The sequence below is a fragment of the Canis lupus genome, chromosome 19 (assembly GCF_003254725.2).
Source record: "Canis lupus dingo isolate Sandy chromosome 19, ASM325472v2, whole genome shotgun sequence".
Classification (NCBI taxonomy): domain Eukaryota; kingdom Metazoa; phylum Chordata; class Mammalia; order Carnivora; family Canidae; genus Canis; species Canis lupus.
The window spans coordinates 31,530,946-31,556,239 of record NC_064261.1 but is presented as its reverse complement, the minus strand read 5'-3'; the positions used below and the strand labels follow the sequence as shown (position 1 = coordinate 31,556,239).

Below are 25,294 nucleotides of genomic sequence, written 5' to 3'. Positions count from 1 at the left end.
AATATCTGCCTAATCCTAGGACTGTAACTACATATAGTTGAGAACTAAAACTAAATCTAAGTGAAAAATGCATATATGGAATGTAAATATACCACAATTGTTAAAAATAAGCTCAGAACGTACACAAGAAAATAAACAAGTTGGCTTTTGGATTGTCTATCATTCTGAGTTACCTATTATCTTTTTCTCACTATAGATGGGTATCGGTTTATTATTAAAGACAAGTTAGTAAAGCCAGTAACAGTTTTTTAAGTAAAAGAATTCTGCTTAAAGTCTGTTACAACCAAAATGCAAAACTGTAGTTTGACCTTCCCAAGTATTAATCATGTTTTATATATTTTGCTAAAGAGCCTTTAAATTAGATAAATCCTTGCTCTATGGGTCCTGCAAACCCACAATAAGAAAGCCACATTTTGGGGATCCCTGGGTGGCGCAGCGGTTTGGCGCCTGCCTTTGGCCCAGGGCGCGATCCTGGAGACCCGGGATCGAGTCCTGCGTCGGGCTCCCGGTGCATGGAGCCTGCTTCTCCCTCTGCCTGTGTCTCTGCCTCTCTCTCTCTCTCTCTCTATCAGAAATAAATAAAAATTTAAAAAAAAAAAAAAAGAAAGCCACATTTTTTTTTAAGCAGAAGAAGAAATGACTTGAACAGAAATTTTCAGATTTTTGTCTCCAACAGAAACTGGTAAGACTTGTTAAGAGGGTCAGAGAAAGGGATCCCTGGGTGGCTCAGCGGTTTAGTGTCTGCCTTCAGCCCAGGGCATGATTCTGGAGTCCCAGGATCAAGTCCCACGTCAGGCTCCCTGCATGGAGCCTGCTTCTCCCTCTGCCTGTGTCTCTGCCTCTCTCGGTGTGTCTCTCATGAATAAATAAATAAGATCTTAAAAAAAAAAAAAAGAGGGTCAGAGAAACTACAAGCTGGCAAAAGATACTGTACTAATAATGCGCCTTTCCTTGTTGAATAATCTTTCACTTGTTTTTACTTCTTTTTTAAAAAAAATTTCATTGTTAACAGAAACAACATCTGTGGGTATTGTACCCTAAATACAAATTCCTTGAGGAAAGTAATCTCCTAAAAATAAAAATAATATATTTGTGGGGCATTTGATGTGTTCACACAAGCATGGTTTAATCTCATACGGCCTTATGAAATAAACAGTATCAGTGGCCCCGCACTGCACAGCCACCAGTATTTACTGCACACATGCACAGTGTCTAGGTAATAAGGATTTAAAAATAAGACAGCATCCAATGTGCTTCAGAACACAGTCTGGTCGGGATATACCAATCATAGATATAGATGCCAATTAAATAGGAGGAGGGGCCCTGAGAAATCTCAGACTCCCCCTGGCCTGGACAGCAAGCCCGCCCTTTGCCCAAGGGCACAGAGACCGCAACCAGAAAAGCAGAAATCTGACTCTGCACCCTTTCTACTCCTCAACACCCAATGTGTTCTATTTCCATAGAGCAGGTGGCAATACTGGAGGACAATGACATGTGAGAAAGTGACGTTTGGCCTTTCTCGCTGGACACAAAGCAACAGATTGTTACAGAGCCAAACCCAACTCAGACTGAGTCACTGGAAGTCTATCAAAACCCTGGTGGTTGTCTAGTTTCTAATGTCAGAGATAAATGTATTTACTTCTTCTGCCAATTCACCTGAATAGTATTCAACTCCTAGGACAAAACTGTTCATAAGGTGGGAAGATATAAAAGGTACATGATCTATCACCATGATGAGTAACAGTCAGATACTCTAATGCTGTAGGTATCTAAAATTTATCTTTCAAATAGTTTACATGGAACACAAGTTTGAATATGTATGCATATATACGCACACACACATGCACACACACACACACACACACTCCTCATGCAGAAAAGGAAATGGCATCTGTAGGTTGATTCAAGTTTAAGATTATATTGCAAGTCATTATACTCTGAAAGCCAGAATTGAGAAGTTTCATATTTACTTAATCGTGCTTTTTATTCCTTTCTCTTATTCAATATTTAGTATGTAAATTCTTTAAGCCCAATAAATCAAAGTACTTTCCGCTTAGTGCCTTCAACTTCTGCTTGACTACCCCTTATGACCTCACAATTAGTCTCTGGATATTAGAATGCATACACACGGTGAAGATTGTGATTTCAAAGTATTTTAGGTCATAAGTTGCTCCACCAAATGGGAACAGAATTAAAAGGCACTCCAAAAAATGATCCGAGGTAATAAAAAATTTATACTTCAAAAAATGTCCCTGTACCAATTAACAGAAATATTTATTAGATGCGTCATAATTTTCAAGTGAGGTCTCAAAGTTTGGTGAGTGTCACTGTGCTGAAGGTTAATAACTGTACCATCTTTATATCAAATAATGAAACCAAACTACCTGCCTAATTACTGCATTTTTTTAAATCAACTACTACAACAAAATTACTATATACTGTGCCCAAGTTAGTGATATTTAAAATGTTTAACCTCTTAATTCTTAGTCTTAAATCATTTTCCTTTCCCGGTTACCTGACAAATTCATTTTAGACATCATTTGCCAAACATGTTATTTGTTGCTCACAAATAGGCCACTTTCATATACTATTACAATTCACTTCAGGGATACACCAGAATTCCTATACTTCTAAATAAGTTTTCCTGTTGGTTTTTATTTATAGATAGTAGATTCATTTTTTTTAAGATTTTATTTTTATTTATTTATTCATGAGAGACAGAGAAAGAGAGAGAGGCAGAGACACAGGCAGAGGGAGAAGCACGCTCCACGCAAGGAGCCGGACACAGGACTTGATCCCGGGATTCCGGGATCACGCCCTGAGCCGAAGGCAAAGCTCAATCACTGAGCCACCCAGGCATTCCAGTAGCTTCATTTTTGAAAACCCAATTCAAATTGCTATCAACATGAAACTAATGTGAAATTATATTAATATGTTTTTAAAAAGTAAAATTAGTTACCATATTTATAATTTCTGAATGGTGGTGGCAGGCTGGTCCTTAAAGGAATATCTGTAAGAGAAATATTATTTTTATCATATTCATATAGACACTTGCGGTATATGCATAGTCTTTTATGTTCTTCTAGATCTCCAGACTAAGCCCACTTCAAAAATTTGACAGAACACAAAATGAAGCTAACATGCCATCAAAACCCAAAGGTCATCTAAAACAATGGAAGCATTGAGGAGATGCTGAGCTGTTATTAGTTGAACTAAGAATTCAGTCACATTATTAAATGAATTGTCATTTTATTAAATACAATAGCATTTGCTATACATAGCATTCCTGGGTGAGATACTATTTTCCATATGGTGACATTCATTTAGCATATGAATCTGAGAATTGGTCAGGCCAGTATAGAAACCAAGGATCAAGACAAATGTTATTACTCTTACCAAAATTCAGATAACCTACAATGTAACTACTCTAACTCCTCAAAGAAAAGAAAACAAAAACAAATTAAATATTCTTTTTAAAATAGAATTTCAAATGCCTGAGAGGGTGTGTATGGCAGAGGGCAATTTGATATAGATCAAAATTACATATGCATATATCCTTCGATCTAGCAATTCCACTTCAAGAATTGATCACAGAGATACACTTTGCACACTCTCACACCTGTGTGTAATAAGACATACATACAAAGGTACTAACTGTAGTACTGTTTACAATAGCAAATGCTCATAAAAATCCAAATGTCCTCCACTGGGGAGACTTATTAAATTATAATATGCCCCAAAAAGGAAATATATTTTTCAACTAAAAAAAAAAAAGATGCAAAGGAAATGCTCTATTAATGAGATCTTCAATATATGTTAAAGATAAAAGAAAGCATAAGGCAGACAATTTTTTTTAAGGATTTTATTTATTTGACAGAGTGTGCAAGTGAGGGCACAAGCAGGAGAAGCAGCAGGCAGAGGGAAAGGGAGAAGCAGGCTCTCTGCTGATCAGGAAGCATGATGTGGGGCTTGCTCCCAGAATCCTGGGATCATGAGCTGAGCTGAAGGCAGATGCTTAACCACCTGAGCCACCCAGGTACTCCCCAGACCATTATTTTTAAAGTAAGCCACCTTTCAAGTAAAATAGGGGAAAAGTAAGAATATATGTTTGTATTTGTTTTTATATTCTTGGGGTTGGGGAGAGCATGGTGTACTGGTAGAAGAGAAGTGGGAAGGAGATTTTTTTTACTGATTTCCTTTTATGTTCTGACCTTAAAACTGCATGCATGTGTTATTTATAAAGAAAACTTGACAAAACCCACACATCAGAATTAGGGAGTGTTTTTTTCTAGGCACATTTACCTTTTAGAGGGCCGAATATATACAAAAATTAAAATATCATTTATTCATTTATGTTACATGCATTTAAAATACCTACTACCAAGCATTCTGGGGACAAGGTAAATAAGAAGTTACCAAGACAAGTCCCCACTCTTGAGAGCACATATTCCATGTCACACCTTTAACGAAGGTATGTTCACAGCCAGGGCTAGGTCTTACTAGTGTGGTGCTCTTCTGCTACACAATAGAAGCCCCCAGTCCAGCATGAATGGCTCAGACTCAGCGGGCTGGTCCCAGGCACAGATGTTCAAACATAAAACAAAAAACTAAAATGATTCTTAGCCAAACACATTCACATGGGCCAGCCAATTGACCTGAGTGAGCAGACAGGTCAAACGGGGTGAGGGGTGCTGTGAAATCTGGGAGCATGCATCCTATTAAAGGGGCTGTTGCCATGCCATTCTTATTGGTTGCCTAAACATTTAAATGAAAACACTAAAAACAAAACTCTGAGGTTTTAGGTGAAATTCTCTGACTTTTAAAACCCTGTAAAAAAAATAATAATAAAAAAAAAATAAAACCCTGTAGGTCCAAGCAAACCTCTCTAGAGCCAGGATCCACCTGGCAGACACTTGAAACCTCTTAGCTTAGGCTTGCCAGAAAACAGAAGTTTCATTTTCTCCTTTTGTATTTCTCACTTATAATTCCTGAGCCAAAGAAGTGTTAATGAAACATTAGAAAGGGGAATTAGATCTGTTTAATTTATTACCACTTATAGTTCCTGAACAAGACAATGAAACACTGTGAAGGCACGAGGTAAGAACAGAGGGCTCCATGAAATGGCTCACACTCAGAGGTGCCTACATTTGAAAAAAATCAAATCATTGTCTTTCGTTCAGTCTGGACTCCTCACTGATGTTTTAAGAGTCTTCGGTGCAAAAGTCTTATCCTCTAGCAAATGTATCCTATTTCATATTTTGTGATGCTATTACAAAAAGTTTTTTGTAAGTTTCCAGCCATATATCAGTAATAACAATTGATTTTTGCGTATCGGTCTTGTACCTACAACCTGCTTAAGCTCCACTTATTCTAGTAGTGTTTTTATAGACTCTGCAGGATTTTTATAAGATTCATAACAAAATCATAATAGATTATTATATAGATAATCATGTCACCAGTGAATAATGGCAATTTTACTTCTTCCCAATAGCGAAGCCTTTTATTTCTTTTCCTTGCCTAAACAGATTGGCTAGAACTTCCAGCTCAGTGTTGAATAGAAGTGATCATGAGCAGATAACCCTGCCTGGTTCCTAATCTGAGGAGGAAAACACTCAGACTTCCACCGTTAAGTATGATGTTGGAGACCCATTTTTCATAGATATCCTTAATCAGTAGAATAAGTTCCCTTCTATTCCTACTTTGCTGAGAGTTTCTAACAGGAATGGATGCTGAATTTTGTCTTTATCTACTGAGATATTCATATGGTTTTTCTCCCTTAATCTATGCATATAATGAATTACATTGACTGCTTTTTGTCTTTTTTTTTGTTTTTTTTTCATTGACTGCTTTTTGTTGCCTTTTTTACATTGATTTTTTGATAGTAAATCATCCTTGCATTCCTAAGATAAATTTATTATTCCTCTTTAAATACTGTTGATTTGATTTGCTAAACTTTGGTTATGAATTTTTTCTATCTCTTTTGTGTGAAAGATATTGGTTGGTAGTGGTTTTTTTTTTTTTCTGATTACATTCTCTGGTTTTGACAGCAGGGTAAGGATAGCCTCAGAAAATCAAGTGATAAATATTTCCTCCTCTGGAACTTTATGCAAGTGTTTCTGTGGAATTGGGAATCTTTTTTTCCTTCAGCATATAGTAGAATTTACCAGCGACTAAAATTGGGACTAGAGTTTTCTGTGTGGAAATGTGTTTTAACCGTTGTTCATTTTAAGATACAGTATTATTCAGGTTATCTGCTTATTAGTGGGCTTTGGTAGTTTGAGCCTTTCAAGGAACTTCTCCACTTTCCTGGGATAACATATTTGTGGCATCAAGTTTTGTTTTGTTTTGTTTTGTTTTGGCATCAAGTTGTTTAACTTATTCCTTTATTATTCTTTTAATATCTATAGAGATTCTGTAGTAGTGCAACAACTCTTGCTGCTGATACTGATAACTTGTGTTTTCTCTCATTTTTTTCCCAATCACTCCAGCTAAAGCTTTATCAGTTTCATGTATTTCAAAGAATCGACTTTGGTTGATTATTGATTTTTTTCTGTGCTTCCTATTTTCTACTCCAATCTGTATTATTTCTTTTATTCTGCTTACTTTGGATTTAATTTACTTACCTTTTTCTCATTTCTTAACATAGAAGCTGAAGTGATTTGAGACCTTTTCATCTTTTTAATTTAGGCATTTCTAGTCCTATAAATATTCCTCCAAGTACTATTTTACCTGCTTCCCACAAATTTTGAAAAGTTGTATATTCATCTTAATTCAATTCATAATACCCTGCCTTTTGATCTCTGCTTTTACTCACAGGTTATTTTTTATATAAATTTATTTTTTTATTGGTGTTCAATTTGCCAACATATAGAATAACACCAGTGCTCATTCCATCAAGTGCCCCCCTCAGTGCCTGTCACCCAGTCACCCCCACCCCCCGCCCACCTCCCTTTCTACAACCCCTAGTTCATTTCCCAGAGTTAGGAGTCTCTCATATTCTCACAGGTTATTTTGAAGTATGCTATTTGGTTTCCAAATATTTCAGAATTTTCCAGAGATTCTTTCGTCATTGATTTCTAATCTAACTCCACTGTCAGAAAACATACACTGTAGGACTTTAATCCTTTTACATTTGTCATGACTTATTTTACAGCTTGAAATATAGTCTCTTGGTAAACGTTCTGTGTGCACTTGAGAGGAATGAATATTCTGTTATTTGGTGGAGTGTTCTATAAATGTCACTTGGGCCAATTTAGTCCAATAGCATTACTCAAGTTTTCTGTACCCTTACTGATTTTCTATCTACTTGTCCCATCAATTATTGAGGGAGCAATGCTGAAATCTCCCACAGTGATTGCAAATTCATCTATTTTTCTTTGTAGGTTATTCGTTTTGACCTCATATTTCTGAAGTTGTGTTGTGTCAGGTGCATAAGCATTTAGAATCATTATGTTGTCTTGATTAATTGATGCCTTACCATTATAAAATAATAGTCTTTATCCCTAGTAATAAACTTTACTCTGAAATCTACTTTATCTGATGTTACTGTAGTCACTCCAGTTTTCTTTTGATTGGTATTAGCATGGTGAAACTTTTTCATCCTTTTACTTTTAACTGATTTTTATCTTTATACTTAAAGAGCATTTCTTATAGGCAACATATAATTTAGAACTTCCTGTTATAGGTCTGTCTTTTAATTAGGGTGTTCAGACCATTTACATTTATTGTGATTATTAATATGATTGAATTTAAATCTACCACTTTGTTATCTGGGTTCTGTTTTGTTCTGTCCATCTGTTATTTCCTCTTCTATCTCCCTTTGGATTGACCTATTTGACAATTTATGATTCCATTTTAACTCTTTTGTTGGCATATTACCTATAACTCTTAGGTGATGTGTTTGTGCATGCACATGGTTGTTTTCAAGTCCGCAGTAAATATCTTTAACTTATTGTTCTATCTCCAAGCAATACTGTATCATTTTATAGATTGTGAAAAAATCTTGTGCTTCCATTTCTCCCTCCTAGCCTTTGTGCTAGTGCTGTCATCTATTTACATAAACCCCAAAACATATTGTTACTGTTTTTCTTTACATGGTGAAATATATTTGCAGAAAAATTATAAAATAAGAAAAAAAGGCTTTCATATTCACAAAAGATGGGGCCTGTTTCAGATTAAAGGAAATTAAGATGATATAATGTGCCATGAAAAGACACAGTGGAAGCTTAAATACATGTTTCTAATTGAAAGAAACCAGTCTGCAAAGGCTACGTATTACATAAATCCAAGCACATGATAGCCTGGAAAAAGTAAAACTAGAGACAGTAAAGAGATCAGGGATTACCTGGGGCTTGCAGGAGAGGATAAATAAGTGAAGCATGGGGGATTTTCATGGCAGTGAAACTATTCTGTATGACAGTGTAATAGTGGCTACACAACATTATTCATTTGTTGAAACCCATAGAACTTTTTATAGCACAAAGAGTGAACTTCAATGTATGCAAAGTATAAAACAAACAAACAAACCACCGTTTAGGAGGACAGAGGATCCCAGGAAAGAATGCAGATGGTGACAAGAGAATCCAGGAGTATTGCAAATGTATGAAACAAATTTCCTGAAGGTGCTGGAAGAAAAGCTGCTGACCTCAGTGACTGTAGCAATGAAGAGATTTTTTTTTAAGACTGAGGCAAAAGGAACTGCACAGAAGCACTGTACTCTAGTTAATAACAAGTTGCTTCCCAAAGGATACAGATTAACAACTCTGATACTGCTAGCCATGGATAAGGGAATTCGAAAATTAAATCCATGGATGGCAGATGACAGGAGCCAGATTCTCATTCTTGGAGTGAGAATACAAAGAGGCAGTGGGGTGGGGGAAGGGCGCACTGGTGGAAGCCAGGAGGTACATGTTGGAATGGATTGGAAAATATCAGGAAGGACACATGTTTAACATACAGATACAGATGGTGACATGAAAATACTGATAGATATGTGTATATACACAGGCTGATACATTTCTTCACTCTTTCAACTGAGAGAGCTTTAAAGAACAATACACTAGGAGTAGTGAGCACCCCTAGCACCCAGATCTGACTTTCAGGAACCAGAATTCCTTTGAGAAATGGCTGATTCTGGGACTGGGACAGGAAATACACTTAATGAGCCTGAAGCATCTTATAGTACCAGAAAGTGACTAAGTACTCAATACACACACACACACACACACACACACAGAGAGAGAGAGAGATGGCATATGTCAAAGGGGCACAGAATACAACTAAAGTTCTCAGGGGCCAAAGCCAGAAGAATTTACACAACAAAATAAAATTCCCCCCTGCATAAAAATTCCAAATAAATGATATAGATATTACCCCACTTAAGGAGGGAGAACATAACTCCCCACTCTTGAATTGTGTCTGAGCTGTTATTCCAAACAATGTGATATGAAAAGAGGGGAGAGTAACTTCACCTAACACCACCACAGCCAGATGATCTGATGGCAACGATCATAATGATGTACAAAGCACATACCTCTGATAGGATGGAATAAGTGACATTCTACCTTCAAGACCTTCCTCTCAAAAACCCATAACCCCAGGCTAATGACAAGAAAGGTATCAAGCAAATTCCACTAGGGGGCTGTCCTACAAAAGGCTTGACCCGCGCTTCTTAAAACTGTGAAAGCCATCAAGCAGGTTAGATGTGACAAGAACCTGCAGATGCCCCAGGAACCTAGGGCGATGTGATAATTGAATGTAGTGTGGAGTTCTAGAAGAGATCCTGGAACACAAAAAAGATGTTAGATAAACACTAAGGAGACCATAAGAAACCATGGACTTTAGTTAATGAGGCATCAATGTTGGCTCATTCATTCCAACAAATGTAGCAGAGTAGTAATATAAAATGTTACAAATGGGAAACTGGACAGAAACATCAGATACAAAGAAACATATGAAGACAAAGAAACCCTAACTCTTCTAGGAGTCACCCAATGGAACAGCGGCTTTACAGAGCAACATACCACCATGAGTAAGGCGGGATAAAGAGGAGTTCTGAACTAGTAGGTTGGGCAAATCCTCTAGGTTTTTTTTCTGTTTCACCAGTGGAGTGATTTTATGTTCAGAAGCAAGACCTGGAAGATTACAAAATATTGAAATGTTTTCAAATCAAAGAATAAGTGAAAGGTCTTATATTATCCAGATAATTGGTTGGTACACTATTCTAAATCTAGAAAATTAGCCATCTATGTAAGGTAGTAGTAATACAGTACGTCTGTGATCAGAATATCTGATTAACATCCATTCCCCATATGTTAATAACAGGTTTATTATATTTATAAACCTACATATAAATAATCCTATATGTTTATATTTATACTTTTTATAAATATGTGTTTATATTTATTATACAACTTTAGGTTTTAATAGCATGTTGTTGAAGAACAGTGCTTCTCAATAGAGAATGAATCCAATTTAACCAAAGTTCTTTTGCTAAGGGAGAAACAGACAGTTATGACAGGAGACCAGAGTAAGGATGGCAAAAGGTGAAGAACAGTTAGAAAAGCAAGAAGGAATCTAAAATAACCCCTCTCTTCAAAGAATAAAATAACCCCAAAAGATCTCATCACAATGACCATTTCTGGCTGTATGCAAAATTCACTATGCCACAGTGTCAAATCACTCTTCCAGCTTTCAGCTTTCAGTGTTCAAAACACTAGAGCAAAGGGAACTTAATGCAACGACTCTTCTGACACTGAGTGAATCCATTTACTTTGGAGATCCCACTTCAGTAAGTGAGGCAGAACAGAAGAGAGACAACTTAGTGTGGTGTTTAACAGTACATATGCTAAGCGAAGTCAGTCAGAGAAAGACAAATACCATACAAGTTCATATATATGTGGAATTTAAGAAACAAAACAAATGAACATAAGGGAAGGGAAGAAAAAATAAAATAACATAAAAACAGACGGGGACAAACCGTAAGAGACTCTGAACTCCAGGAAACAAACTGAGGGTTGCTGGAGAGGAGGAAGGTGGGGGGTGGGGTAACTGGATGATGGGCATTTAGGAGGGCACATGATGAAATGAGCACTAGGTATTGTGTGCAACTGATAAATCACTAAATTCTACCCCTGAAATAATACACCATATGATAACTGAATTTAAATTAAAAAAAAAAAGAGTACATGTTACAGTTAAACTGCCAGGGTTGAATTGCAGCTTTGCCTTTTATTAGCCATGTAACTTCAGGCAAGTTTCTTAACCTCTCTGTTCCTTAGTTTCTTCACCTGTCAAATGGGGATACAACAGTTCCTACTTTAGAAGGATTCTGTGAGGATGAAATGAGATCATCTAATTTAAGTTTTCAGTAAAGTACCAGACATACAGTAATGTTTGCTGTTATTATTACTTGAAAAAATGCCAGAAATAAACTCTTTGGTCTTTGTTATGTACAAAATTATAAAAGGTAGATATATGGCTCCCTAACCTTTCAGAGAAGCTCCACAGTGCCTCTAATCAGATAGGCTTGGGCACAGAGCCCACAAATGAAAAGAGTCTGCACCCCAAAAGTTCACCTTTTAGTCAGTGGGACACATTTCCCACATGCACAATTGAAACAAGGAGTTATGTTATTACTAACACAGGTGAAAGATGTGGGCAGGCAGGGCTGAGCATCTAACCGTGATCCGTACAACTACTCTAACGGAGAAGGCATCTATGGTACCCAGGAAGGGAAGAACACAGTAACCCAGGTGGTGGTGGTGGTGTGGGGAGTTAACATCTTCCCCTGCCACTGCAGCAGCCTGAAGATTATACTTCATTCTGAAGGACTATGAGAAGAACCTATCCTGTACTGTACCAAGGACATCATGGCACTTACTACCACAACACTAAGAGCACTATAATCCATAATATGCATAAAGATTTCAAAATAAGAAACATGGGGATTTGTTTTTATTTCAAAATCCAAATATGCTTCTGGTGTTATCTTTTCAAAAGCAAGACACTCTGTAATTGGCAATATCTTAGTACCAACTCTCAATTTCCCCCTAATAATTAAGAACATAGCAATAACAACATATGCTCCATATGTCAGCTTATAGTTACTTTAAGGAGTAATTATGTTGTTCTTATGAAATATTTTACAGTCACTACAAAGTAAAGCCTGGTCTATCTTCTGTGTAGGTTTCCTACCTTGCCTACTCCTTACTTAGGTAATACTGAGTAAAGTAAAACCACCCAAAGTTGGTGAGTAGGTGGGAAGATAAAAGAGAAGAGTTTAGAAATTTACAAAGTCAATCAAAAAGTAAAATGTCAAGAATTCACATTTTAAAAATTTAGCTATATACATTTGTATTGCATATATATAGATCAGGATACTGGTTTTCCAAGATCATTCTCCAGGAATGAAATCAGAGTTCCTCAGAGAAACAGCTGATCCCAAGGCTGACGGAGGGAACAAATAGAATAAGTCTGGAACATCTTGTACCAAAAATAAAGAAGCACTCAAAGAATTATGGGGGCATGTTATAGAAGGACGTGGGGAAAGATTAAAGTGGCTACCACTGGCTAAAATAGGGATAACTGGAGCATCCAAATAAATCTTGATAGTAAAGAATTATAATCCTTTGAATAAAGTAAGAATCCACAAGTCCACAATGCTATGAACAAATGATTAAATACATGGGATGGTGGGAATAGGGGTGTGAAACCTCTTCCTTAGTGTAGGAAAACAGGTATCATATGCAGAAGCAATGACAGATTAAGAAAAATTACCATTTTGCCCATTATCATCATTATCATTGTATCCAGGCAAGAATCATAAAAGAATGCTAAACTGGTGGTGTAAGTTGGATAGTAACAGGATGGTCTCAGGATATGTTCCTACAAATCACTTGTCCATTACAATTAATATTTACAGTGGAGAAACTTGACAGACCTCACTTTCACCAACTGATGAAAGTTACCATTTGCCAGTAACAGAGTTGGCGAGTGGTAGATCCTCCTGGGGTGATGCACAGAGAAGTTAGCATCACTGCTATGATTTCTCTGCCAAAACATTTAACCTAAATCTAACTGTGAGAAAACAGAAAAATCTACCTGAGTTGCATTCTACAAAACATCTGACCTGTGCTGTTCAAAACTGCCAACACAAAATAAAGACTCCAGATTAAAGAAATTCATTTCAGATTAAAGGAACTGAATGTAACATGCGACCTTGGAATTTTTTTTTGGGGGGGGGGGTTACAAAAGGCCTTATTGGAATAATGATAATCTCAAAAAGGTCTACAGAATAGGTAATAATATTGTTTCAATGTTAAATTCCTGATTTTAATCACTGTACTGTAATTAGGTAAGATAATTCCTTGCTTTTAGGAAATAAACACTTAAATATTTAGAAAGGAAGGAGAATCATGGCAGCAATGTACTTCTAAATTCAGAAAGAAAACAATGAGGGGGTAAAGAGAATAAGAGAGAAAAAGGGAAAAAAGAGGTAGGGGGGCAGGTTAAAATAAATGTAACAAAATACTGACAGTTCAGGAACCTGTGTAAGAGCATCCAGGAATTCTATCCTATTTTTGCAACTTTTCTGTCTGAAACTTTGTCAAAGTTGAAAAAAAGAAAAGATTAAGACATATCAAGTGATACATGTAGTGTGACTGGGTGGCTCAGCTGGTTGAGCATCTGCCTTCAGCTTGGGCTGTAATACCAGGGTCCTGGGATCGAGCCCCGAATCAGGCTCATCAGGGAGTCTGCTTCTCCTTCTTCTTCTGCCCCTCCCCCTACTCATGCTCTGTTGCCCTCTCTCAAATAAATAAAATCTTTTTTAAAAAATAAAGTGATATATTTGTCAAAACTATGATCTGTACATTACACCATATGTAAATTACATTTCAATTAAAATAATAAAAGCTCATTCTAGATGTTTTATCAAATGCTGGTGATTAGAACATGTCAATAATTAAAAATGGAGGTTAGAAACCCATCAAAGTCTTATCAAAAGCCTTTGCTGACTACATGCCTATTGAATTTTAAGCTAAAAATGATAAACTACCACCAGTTGGTCTGGTTGTTATTTCTATAATCACAATGACCAATAGCTCTCATGATTTTCTGGCTGTACAGACAGAGACCTGCCACTTTCCTACTGTACTTCTTGTGAGGTCCTCTGTATACTCAGCCAGGTAATACAGTTAGCTACATTGCATTCCCTTGTTAATCAACCTCCAAATACATAAGCCCATTAGAAGCAAATCTAAATATTTCTTTAATAAAAAAAAAAACGCAGGGAAAAAAGGGAGAAGCCAAACACGATGGTAATAATTCCTAAGGAAGGCACACACAAAGCTAAATGAGCCTCAGGAAGATACTTCCAACTGATAACAAGGCCCAGAATAAGAGCTGACATAGCACCTGGCTGAGAACCTAGATTAGTATCTTTCAGAGTATTTTTAAAAGATTACCATCAGCATCAGCCTTTGGCTCAGGTCATAATCCCAAGGTTCTGGTACTGAGTCCCTAGGCAGGTGCTCTGCTCAGTGGGGTGCCCGCTTTTCCCTCTCCTCCTGGCTTGTGCTCTGTCATTATCTCTGTCTCTCTCAAATAAATAAATTCTAAAAAAATAAATGATTACCATCAATGTAATAGTCATCTACATTTTTCAAAATACTAATAAAGCAAAACGACTAAGACATCTCATACCTTGCTTTAGAAAGACTATAAATTCCTTTGTAGTTTGGTCCAAATTAACTCCATGATATACTATAGGCTTGAAATTGCGATGCTCAAATGAACGAATGAGGCGAACTGTAATGGTCACTTCTTTGGAAGCCATGTGGAGAAATTCCTGTGGCAAGGGACATGAGAAGAGTCTAAGTAACATCAATTCACAATTATCTAAAAGTCTACATTTCCACCCACAAGGATCCCAAGGTTACTCCTACCTATCCACTGTGACCCTGGACAGCCTTGTCACAGTCACTGATGTCCTGACTGGCATGAAACTGACAAGGCAGGGATGCCTAGGTGGCTCAGTGGTTGAGTGTTCCTCTTTGGGGAGTGATCCTGGGGTGATCCCAGGGTCCTGGGATCAAGTCCTGAATCAAGCTCCCCGCAGGGAGCCTGCTTCTCCCTCTGCCTGTGTCTCTGCCTCTCTCTCTGTGTCTCTCATGAATAAACAAATAAAATCTTAGAAAGAAGAAAGAAAGAAAAGAAAAGAAAAGAAAAGAAAAGAAAAGAAAAGAAAGAAAGAAAGAAAGAAAGAAAGAAAGAAAGAAAGAAAGAAAGAAAGAAAGAAAGAAAAAAGAGAAGAGAAAAGAAAAGAAAAACGAAACTAACTGACAGGGCCCAGAAGATGAACACAAGTGGTGTGGGTGGGTGTTTGTGTGTGGGGAGATGTGGGATTGTCAAACACAGATACATGGCATAGACATGACTCATCTGGATTTGCCATGCCAGGTGTCTTCTTGCTTGTTCCTGATTTGGAGTACATTTGCCTTAGAGTAAACTAACAACAGATTATCAACAGATCACATTATGTACTCACAAATAGTGCCAGATTTCAGTGTCAACTTCATTTTCTGCCATGGTATTATCCATCTTCCACACTACTGTAGAAGCACATTTATTTCATCCTAAAACCATATGCTAGTGCTATGTGCTCGCTGTTTATGTTATCTTCCTTCATTCTATCACCAAACCACGAGGTATTATACTCACCTTACAGATGAAGAAACAGGTGTGCCTTGATTGGATCAGTCAGTAGAGTATGCAACTCTTGATCTTGGAGTTTTAAGTTCAAGCCCCATGTCAGGTGTAGAGATTACTTAATAAAATCTTAAAAAAAAAAAAAAAGGTGAGGAAACAGACTCAGAGAGATTGTACAAATCGTCTAAGGTCATAATGTGGATGAACAATGGAGCCTAGGGTGCCTGGGTGGCTCAGTCCATTAAGCATCCTAACTCTCGATTTTGGCTTAGGTCATGATGTCAGGGTTTTATGGGCGGAGAGCCTGCTTAAGATTCTCTCCCTCTTTCTTTGTCTGCCCCTCCCATCCCCTCTAAACACAAAACAAAACAAAATCAGGAAAAAAAAAAAAAAGACGATGCAGCCAGGTTTCAAGCATCAGTTTGATTCCCAAGTCCATGCTCTAATGTACTATTGGAAAATCATGCCATATTATTTCCTCTCAAAAAATCTACAAAGTTGCCAATGTTCTAAGGATACAATTATGGTACATTCCTATCTAGTAGAAGTACTTCATGCTACCTTCAACTTTACAAATAATTTTCTGCCATAATATACAACTATACTAGGGAAAAAACACCTCTAATGCTACACATAAGAAAGGACATCCAACCTCCCTAGTAATCAGAGAAATTCAAAATTATGAGACATAACACTCACTGAAGTAACAAACTAAAAAAAAAAAAAAATCTGATAGTACCTAGTGTTGGCAAAGAAGGGTGTAGAACCATGAGAATTTAATCAGGGAAGGTAGGCATCCCCAACAGATACCTTTTGATCCAGGAATTTCATTCAAAGGTACCCTAGGTTTTTTTTTTTTTTTTTTTTTTTATGATAGTCACAGAGAGAGAGAGAGAGAGAGGCGCAGAGACACAGGCGGAGGGAGAAGCAGGCTCCATGCACCGGGGGCCCGATGTGGGATTCGATCCCGGGTCTCCAGGATCGCGCCCTGGGCCAAAGGCAGGCGCCAAACCGCTGCGCCACCCAGGGATCCCCAAAGGTACCCTAGGGAAACTGAAATACGTGTACAAGAAAAGCACTTAATTGCAAAAAAAACCCTGTGAAAACAACATCTCTGTCAACAGAAGAGATAAGGAACTTATGGCATACAGTGAAAGAACACAAGCAGTAAAAATGAATGGACCTATAATCAACAAAAATGAATCTCAGAAATATTATGGCAAATGAAAAAAAAAAGTGGCAGAAGAGTCAGAGATCTCACCACTTATACAAAGTTCAAAAACATAGCTTTTATTATGTATAAAAGGAGACAATTATTATTTCTGAGGTGAAGGAAGGATTATGCAATTAGAGAGAAGTACAAGGGCCAATTATATCGGTAGAATTTCATATCTTGAGCAAGACGTTAGGTATATGGATAGTGTATTATTCTTTGTGGCTTTTAGTGTGTCTGAACTATTTCATAATATACACAAAAAAGCCACACTAATTTGGCCTAGAAAGTCTCTCTGTATCATACAATGCTTATATAATGCTATAATGCTATATAATATTTCAAAGAATATATAGCACATTATGTGTGAAAAGCAAAGGTTCAAACTGTCTAAATGCATAAATTTATAATTATAATTTATACTGTATTAAAAATTATTTATATTGTATTTAAATGAATGGTTCTTAATAAACTGAAAATTATTTTCTCCCTCTAAAATATTAGGTAAGGGTTCACCTTATAATCACGTTTAGTGCTTAATGACCTCAAATTAATAATTGGAATAGATAATTCCAGTATTAGCTATGACACTATTTCTTCCTAAATCTGGATTATGATGCTCCCCCAAAATTCTGATCCTAGGGACACCTGGAGGGCTCAGTGGTTGACCTTCTGCCTTTGGCTCAGGTCATGATCCCAGATTTCCAGGATCAAGTCCCACATCGGACTCCCCTTGGGGAGCTTGCTTCTCCCTCTACCTATGTCTCTGCCTCTCCTTCTGCATCTCTCCTGAATAAATAAATAAAATCTCTTTAAAAATTCTGATCCTAGAATCTACTAAAAAGCAGTTCAGCAGACATCTACAAAATTATGATATAAAATATATTGAAGTACTGAATATAGCTCTTGAAAAAGGCATAGTGTAAAAGATTTTAGAAGCAGTGTTAACTGAAATCATGACTTCTTCCTCCTGTCATCGAGCTCCCACAACAACAAAGAAGCCCTCCAAAACATAGGTACACACATCCAACCACACATGCCAGGAAGCCTATAGTGTAGTCCAAGTCCCCAAAGAGTTTAGACATGAACAGATCTACCTCAAAATCAACTCCACGTGTTTGCTGCAACACATATTTGGATTTCATATAGAATCTCAATTAATAGTAGCCGCTTTTAGCAACAGTCAACTTGGGAACAGGTCATGTAGGCAGGAGAAGATGCTAGATTCTCAGGTGCAATAAATAAGTCATAAAAATGGTCTAAGAAGCCGGGCAGACTGGCACATGCCTGCCTTATGAAACTTTTTTAATGAGAGGTTTGTTCCTTTCACTTAATGAAAAGCTGCCCAAATGTCATAAATAGTTGAAAGTTTGAATTTGCTTTAATATCTAATTTTGGTCAGCAATGCATTGTCATCTTCATCAGAAATTTGTTATAATTCATACTTAGTCCCTAAAGAATTATAGCTACTGTCAGAAGGCAACCATTTTTTGATCTGTCTTAAGGACTGCAGGAATTACAGCTTGTAGGGGCACCTGGATGGCTCAGTCTGTTAAGGGTCTGCCTTCAGCTCAGATCTTGATCTCAGCGTCCTGGGATCAAGCCCCCAGTCACATCAGGCTCCATGCATCAGCTTCACCCTCTGCCTCCCACCCAACCCCCCACTCAACCCCCCAACTAGTGCTCACTCTCTTGTATTCTCTCTCTCTCAAATAAATAAAATATTTTTCTTTTAGAAAAAGGAATTGCAGCTTGTTAGTTTAGGGAGGTGGACATACTGAAGAGGTAGTTTAAAAAGCTAATATTACAGATTATAAAACGTGACATTTTCCCAGCAGTTCAACCTACTGAAAAAAAAAGGATCTGGCCAAATTTAAAAGGCGTCCTACTGAAGCAACAGAGAAGCCAAAACCAATAAAAACTTTGGAAGAAATTAATAAAATATATTCAAAGATGGACAAAAGACTTGAATAAATGACCATGACCATGTTGTTAACTATGAAGGCTTAAAGTGTAAAGAAATCAATTCTCCTCTAAATTAATCTATAAACTGAATAAAATCTTGATCAAAATGTAAAAGTGTGCGTTGGAGGACCTGTCACAAATATTTCTAAAATCTATCTGGAAGAATAAATTTGTGAGCTTAGTCAGCAAAATCATAAAAAACGAGGCAGCACCAATTATTAAAACACATTATAAAGCAATAGCCAGACATATAATAGACATGAGTAAGCTGGTATGATTCATACATTCACTAAAGTCAGCAATAAAAATTTTAAAGGACAATTAAGCTGTAGTAATTCAAACTGTGACAATGAAGCAGGAAAAACTAGCAAATCAGTGGAACACAACAGGAAACTCAGACTCAAGATTAGGGAATTTGGTATAAAAGTGGGGAAAAGATAATTTAATATTTAATACATGGCATTGAGAAAACTGGTCATATATTCAGAGAAATATCTTTATCTCATCCCTTATACAAAAATAAATTATATGTGGAACAAATATTTACATTTAACTATAAAATCACAGAGAGGCATCAGAAAAATGGGTACATATTTCTATAATCTTAAGGTAAGAAAGGCCTATTCCTAAGTGAATAAAAATCAGCAACCATCCAGAAAAGTGCTGATAGGTAAAACAAAAATATGTAAGAAAAGATCAATCAGTACCTTAGTAGAAACATGGCTAAAGGTAATTGGCTATCTTTAGGGGTTCCTGGGTGCTTAAGTGTTGTCATTGGCTCAGATCATCATCTCCAGGTCCTGGAATCAAGCCTCACATAAGGCTCCCTGCTTAGTAGGGAGTCTGCTTCTCTCTCTCTCTCTCTCTCTCTCTGCCTTTCCCCCTGTCTGTGCCCTCTCTATATATAATAAATCAATAAAATCTTTTTTAAAAAAGGTAATTGGCTATCTTAAAAAAAGTCAATAATGTGAAAAGTTGATCAACTTTACTCGTAAGTGAAGAACTGCAAATAGTAAGATATCAATTTTGCCATCAGATTGGTAAAATGTTTAAAAGCTTAAAAAGTGGCCAAACCAGTGTCAGCAAGAACATGGAAAAATATTTTTATATGCTATTGCTAAGAACCTAAAACGAGTATGGCCTTTCTGGAGAGGAGTGAGGTAATTAAAATTTTTAGTTTGCACACCCTTTTACATGGCAGTTTCTCTTCTATTAACTTACCCTGAGAAGATAGTCATATCAAATATTTTAAAAATCCAAGAGTTCATAATGATACTTTTTAAAAGGCCAATTAGTCACTCAAGAAGCTAACAGGGCACTTATTTTTTTTTTAAACTGATTTAACAAGGTGGAGTGGGACATACAAATGAAAAAAATAATAAAATATTTTATGCTCTTCTTATACAGACTATTTTAAGGTTACCAAACAGCCGATGAAGAAAAGTTATTGTTTTTTTCTAGAAGAATTATAGCCAAAAAGCACAGAAAGAATGACAGAATTTTAAAATCATGATTTACATACCTATCAGAATGGCTAAAATAAAACGTAGTGATAACACCAAAAGTTGGTAAGGATGCAGAGAAACTAGATTTCTTATTCATTGCTAGTGGGAATGTAAAATGGTATAGCCACTCTGGAAAAGAATATAGCAGTTTCTTACAAAATTAAGCATATAACCCGTCAACTGCACTCTTGGGCATTTATGCCAGAAAAATGAATACTTATGTCTGCACAGAAACCTGAATATGAATGCTCATAACATATTCATATTTAATACCCCAAAAGTGGAAACAACCCAAACATTCTTCAACTTGTAAATGCTTAAATAAACTAGTATATCCATATCATGAAATATTACTCAGTAATAAAAAGGAATAAACTATTAATACATGCAACAATCTTGATGGATCTCAAGGAAATCAAGCTGAATGAAAAAAGCCAACCACAAAAATATCATACTGCATAATTCCATTTATAAGTCATTCTTGGAAAGACAAAATTATAGAAATGGAGAACTGATTAGTGTTGCCAGGGTTAGGAGAGGAGAGAAGGGATTGGCTATGCCTTTAAGAGGGTAGCATGAGAGAGCCTTATGATTAAAAAAAAAGAAAAAGAATCACAGCATTTCTAAGATTTTGTTTATTTGAGAGACAGAGAGAGAGGGAGTGAGAGGAAGAGAGAATCTAAAGCAGACTCTGCACTGAGCACAGAACCTGATGCAGGGCTCAATCCCACAATCACAAAATCATGATCTGAACCAAAATCAAGAGTCAGACACTTAATCACCTGAGCCAACTAGGTGCCTCAGAAATGCTCTGATTCTTGACTGCAGTATTAATCCACATTTATCAATACTGGTGATAAAATTGCATGTGCATATAGAACTAGCAAAATCTGTATACTGTCTGTGGATTATATCAATGTCAGTTCCCTGGTTGTGATGCTGGACTATACTTAAGCAAGAGATTACCACTGGGGGAAACTGGGTGAAGGGCATAAAGGAGCCCTCTACACTATTTCTTGCAACTGCATGTGAATCTACAATTATCTCAAAATTTAAAGTTCCTAAAAATCATCATTTTGAAAATTCTAATGAAGTCATACATGTAAGCAAAGATTGTAAAGGGGTGCCAAAACCATTAGGTACAAGACTGATAGGAAATGTTAGAATAGATACACTGGAGTTGATAGCCCATGAACTTACTCATCAACCTTATGAAATGATGCAAGTCTCCAGATCTAATCCCCAGTTTATGGGCTATGACGACGTGTGGAAGAACATGTCAAATGACACCAGAGAGGCCAGTAGCCAAGTTCAGACTGGAAAATTCTGCTCAGTAAATGACTTGTTTTTTCAATAAATAAGTAACACAAGAAATAAAGAAGGGGAAGAAGATTATAAATTAAAAGAGACTTAAAGAGATCAACCAAAGCATCATTTTAGATGGATTCTGATTTCATAATATTAGATATTAGTAACTATTAGTTCTTTTTATTCGATTTTATTATGTTTTTGAGTTCTTGTCTTAGAAGAGTAAGGCATATATAAGTGAAATGGTATAAATTACTTGCTTTCAAATGCCCTAGCAGAGGAAGAACAGTATGAGAGCACAGATTAAAAGAAAGAATGGTATAACATTATTAACTCCTTAAGCTGGGCATATATGGGACCTCATCATACTATTCGATTTTTTATATGTTTAAAATTTCTCACAATAAAAACATTTTAAGAAAAGCACACAAACATGTACATTCAAGGAACTTGGTTTTCACTGAAGTGTTTCTAATAGTTAACAAAAATTAGAATCCATCTAGATGCCCATCAACGAAAAAATGGTTAAGTAAACTCTGTCACACGGTCACCATAAGATAAAATCCTCTTCTGCCATTAAAAGGCAATACGGATCCATAGATACTACTTTGAAAGATGGCTAGGACACATTAGTGAATGAAAACACAAGACAGAAAACCCCAGGGATGTAGTACCTCCATGAGCACACAGAGAGGTCCAGAGTAGCATTTACCAAAATATTGACAGTGGCTATCTCTGAATGGTAGAAATAGAAAAGACTCATCTGTTTTATATTTTTAGTATTGATTGATGTGTTAATAATGAGTAAGCATTTTTAGGTTACTCTGTTTCCCTGTATACTTACAATTGTGCTTCTCTGGTGTGTTATGCATCAACAAAAAGTTATTTTTTTAAATTAAGCCATTTTTAGAAGGGATAACAGAACAAAAGCAAACAACACAGAACTTCTCAATACTATCAAGGATAGAGACAGCGAGAAACTTAGTTATGCAACTGACATGCAGTAAGGGATACCAATAAATCTCAAATGCATGCAGTAGTCAGAGGTCCCAGAAGTAGGTCACACACCCAGGATGAGTCTAATCTTGTCTAAGAGGGCACAAAGGCCCTCTATACCCAGTCCCTCCCTCCTCTTGATGCTATCTGTCACAACCACAATCTACCTTCCATATATCACTCCAGCATCAAATACAGCCCATAGTTTCCCACACATACCACTCTGTTTCCAAGCCTCGGCCATACCCTTCTGCCTCCAGCTTTCCCCAAACTCCCTCTGTCCTGCACCTCTTTGCATCACCAAGCAGGCATCCTTCAATACTCAGTGGGTACCATCTGTTCCACAACACCCTTGCTATCAGCTCCTCCTCTGCCCCAGGCTCAGCTACCAGCCCCTCTGGCTGTCCACAGCACCTGGTCATGCCACAATGAAGACAGCATTGAAAGGGTCTGGCCTATCAGCCCCTTGAGGGAAAGAATACTATTTGGCTTCTTTTTGATACCCAGCAACATGTGCGGCCTGAGGCACATCAGAGCCTCCAACAACATCAGCAGAACTGAGTGCAGCCAAGGGGCTGAGGAAAGTCTGAACCCTTTCCTACACTGTAGTCGTAGTACCTCAGGTCTATGAGCTTTGTCACGGTCCATGAAAATATTTGAGATCTTAAAAAAAAAAAAAAAAAAAAAAAAAAAAGACATATTGCTTCAGATCATGAAAACTTTTCAAAACCAAAATTAACAATTAAATACCTACGACATATAACATTTCAACAACCAACTCAACTTTATTCATAATTATATGTTAGGTTTAATATAGGATATGGATATATTTTATATGATTTAGGGGGGAGATTTGAAAAGAAACAGTACTAGGGGTGAGGAACGTAAAAGAAAAAAAAAGAGAGAAAAAACAAAGTGACAGTGCCTAGAGCTTAGGAAGGTCTTTAAACCTCCTTGCCTTAAAAAAGAAAATAAAAAACCTGTTCTGGCTGATACTTACCCAGCTGGTTTGAGATAATGAAGAAGAAGCATCCCTATCCAAAGTAAACTAAACTCTTCAAAACTAACAAATAAATAAAACAAACACAAGATCTGCTTAGGAACCTCTCTCAGGGAGCTCCCAGGATCCTGACAGGTAACCAGTGTCTCATCAGAGCCAAGGATGGATGCAGCCCAGCAGCCTCCTCTCCTGAACTAATTCTCTCTGGTCCTTACAGGACAGGTTGTAGCTGTTTTTTTTGTTTGTTTGTTTGTTTTGTGGTTTTTTTGTTTTGTTTTGTTTTGTTTTGTTTTATGGCCCAGGCTCCAGCATCATGAATAAATAGCAAAGGTGGAAATTCAGCGTGGAATGGACAGGGAAAGGCAAGCCACACAGCATGGCAGCCTCCCTAAAGGCCCAGCTACTCTCATTCTAAGCTGGCTCCTCTCCTCATGGCAAAATTCTGAGCCAAAGGACTCTAAACCGGTTGGCATAAGCTCCTGAAGTGAAAAAATAGGCACAGTACATAAAAGCTCAGAGCCTAGTATTGTGACCATTACAAAACATGCATACCCACAGAATACTCGGTTGTTGAATTAGGCTGACCTCCATCAGCTCAAAGGAAATAAATGAAAAACTAACTACAGCCAATTCTGGTTATTCGCAGTGGATAAGATCTATAAAATGGTCTCGAACACTGAATTAGTGAATACTGAAACACTGCTCCTAGGGAAATAGGGTTAGGGTTCTCATAAGTCTCTGGTACATCTGGTAGCAACACTTTCATCAACCGATCAGTACATAACCTTGTTTTACGTGTGTTTATGTTTAAAGATGCCTTATTTTATATTGTTGATTCATTATTAACATTTAACTCACAGCTAACAGCATTATAAATCGAGTGTGAAAAAAAGTTTACCTAATGCACTTTTTTTTTTTTTTCTCATTCGGGCACATCATTGCCTTCTGGGCACTGCAGGTGGGGGCCATTTTAAATAGCGGGGTCACTGACAAAAAGTACAAAAATGTGAAAAGCATGGCACTAAATAGAACACAAACCAGACACTTATTTACAACATGAAAGCTGAAACAAAAAGGTCCCCTGGTTTGACCTCAGCTGGGAACATTGATAAGTAACTTAAAATTTTCACTGTTCTACACATGTTACTTCAACCAAAAACATACTTTGAGTATTGCTTTCAGGGTTATAAATAAATTTTGGTTGAGTAGGCAAATTCACAAAGAATATGCAAATAATGAAGACTGACTTTATTTCCCCCCCCAAAAAGGACATGAGCCTTTGAAAGCATTTGAAGGAAGCATATTCTTGACCTTTTTATAAGAGAATGGAATCCAAAATGAGTTAAGTATTAGAAGTTTTAAGAGTATGAAAGCACTCAACATTCAAGCAGCTAACATGGAGGAAATTCTATAACCACCAGACAGAAGAGGGCACCAGGTGACCTTCCCTTCTGCAACCTGCAGGTTTCTGAGAAGTAGTGTATAGGACTTGAATTTTAACAGAACTCCAATGGTGAATCATTTAGGAAAAACTAAAAATCTTTATAAAGTTGTATCTCCTTCCCAAATCAAAGTATTATAAAACCAAAATTTTCATGT

The 25,294-nt window shown here is 36.9% G+C and overlaps 1 protein-coding gene and 1 long non-coding RNA gene across 12 annotated transcripts in view; one reads left to right on the top strand and one right to left on the bottom strand.

The window, feature by feature from the left end:
* The window catches only part of C19H2orf76 (chromosome 19 C2orf76 homolog), a 54,905-nt gene that overhangs the window by 13,898 nt on the left and 15,713 nt on the right, over window positions 1-25,294 (bottom strand). For 8 of the 11 annotated variants that reach the window (XR_007404022.1, XR_007404023.1, XM_025429422.3 and 5 more), the window contains 3 exons: window positions 15,721-15,837; window positions 14,704-14,848; window positions 2,960-3,010 (listed from right to left, as the gene is read on the bottom strand). Coding sequence is in view for 8 of the 11 variants with exons in the window: in XM_025429422.3 (XP_025285207.1) it covers window positions 2,960-3,010; window positions 14,704-14,836 (184 nt within the window). In the remaining 3 variants the exon portion in view is untranslated. The remainder of the gene's footprint in view (window positions 1-2,959; window positions 3,011-14,703; window positions 14,849-15,720; window positions 15,838-25,294) is intronic. The other 3 variants (XR_007404024.1, XM_049097432.1, XM_049097433.1) reach the window with 1 other exon arrangement.
* LOC125753071 (uncharacterized) lies at window positions 2,140-5,872 on the top strand. The gene is made up of 3 exons (XR_007404025.1): window positions 2,140-2,220; window positions 3,878-4,036; window positions 5,526-5,872. It is a non-coding gene; the product is annotated as an uncharacterized LOC125753071 (long non-coding RNA).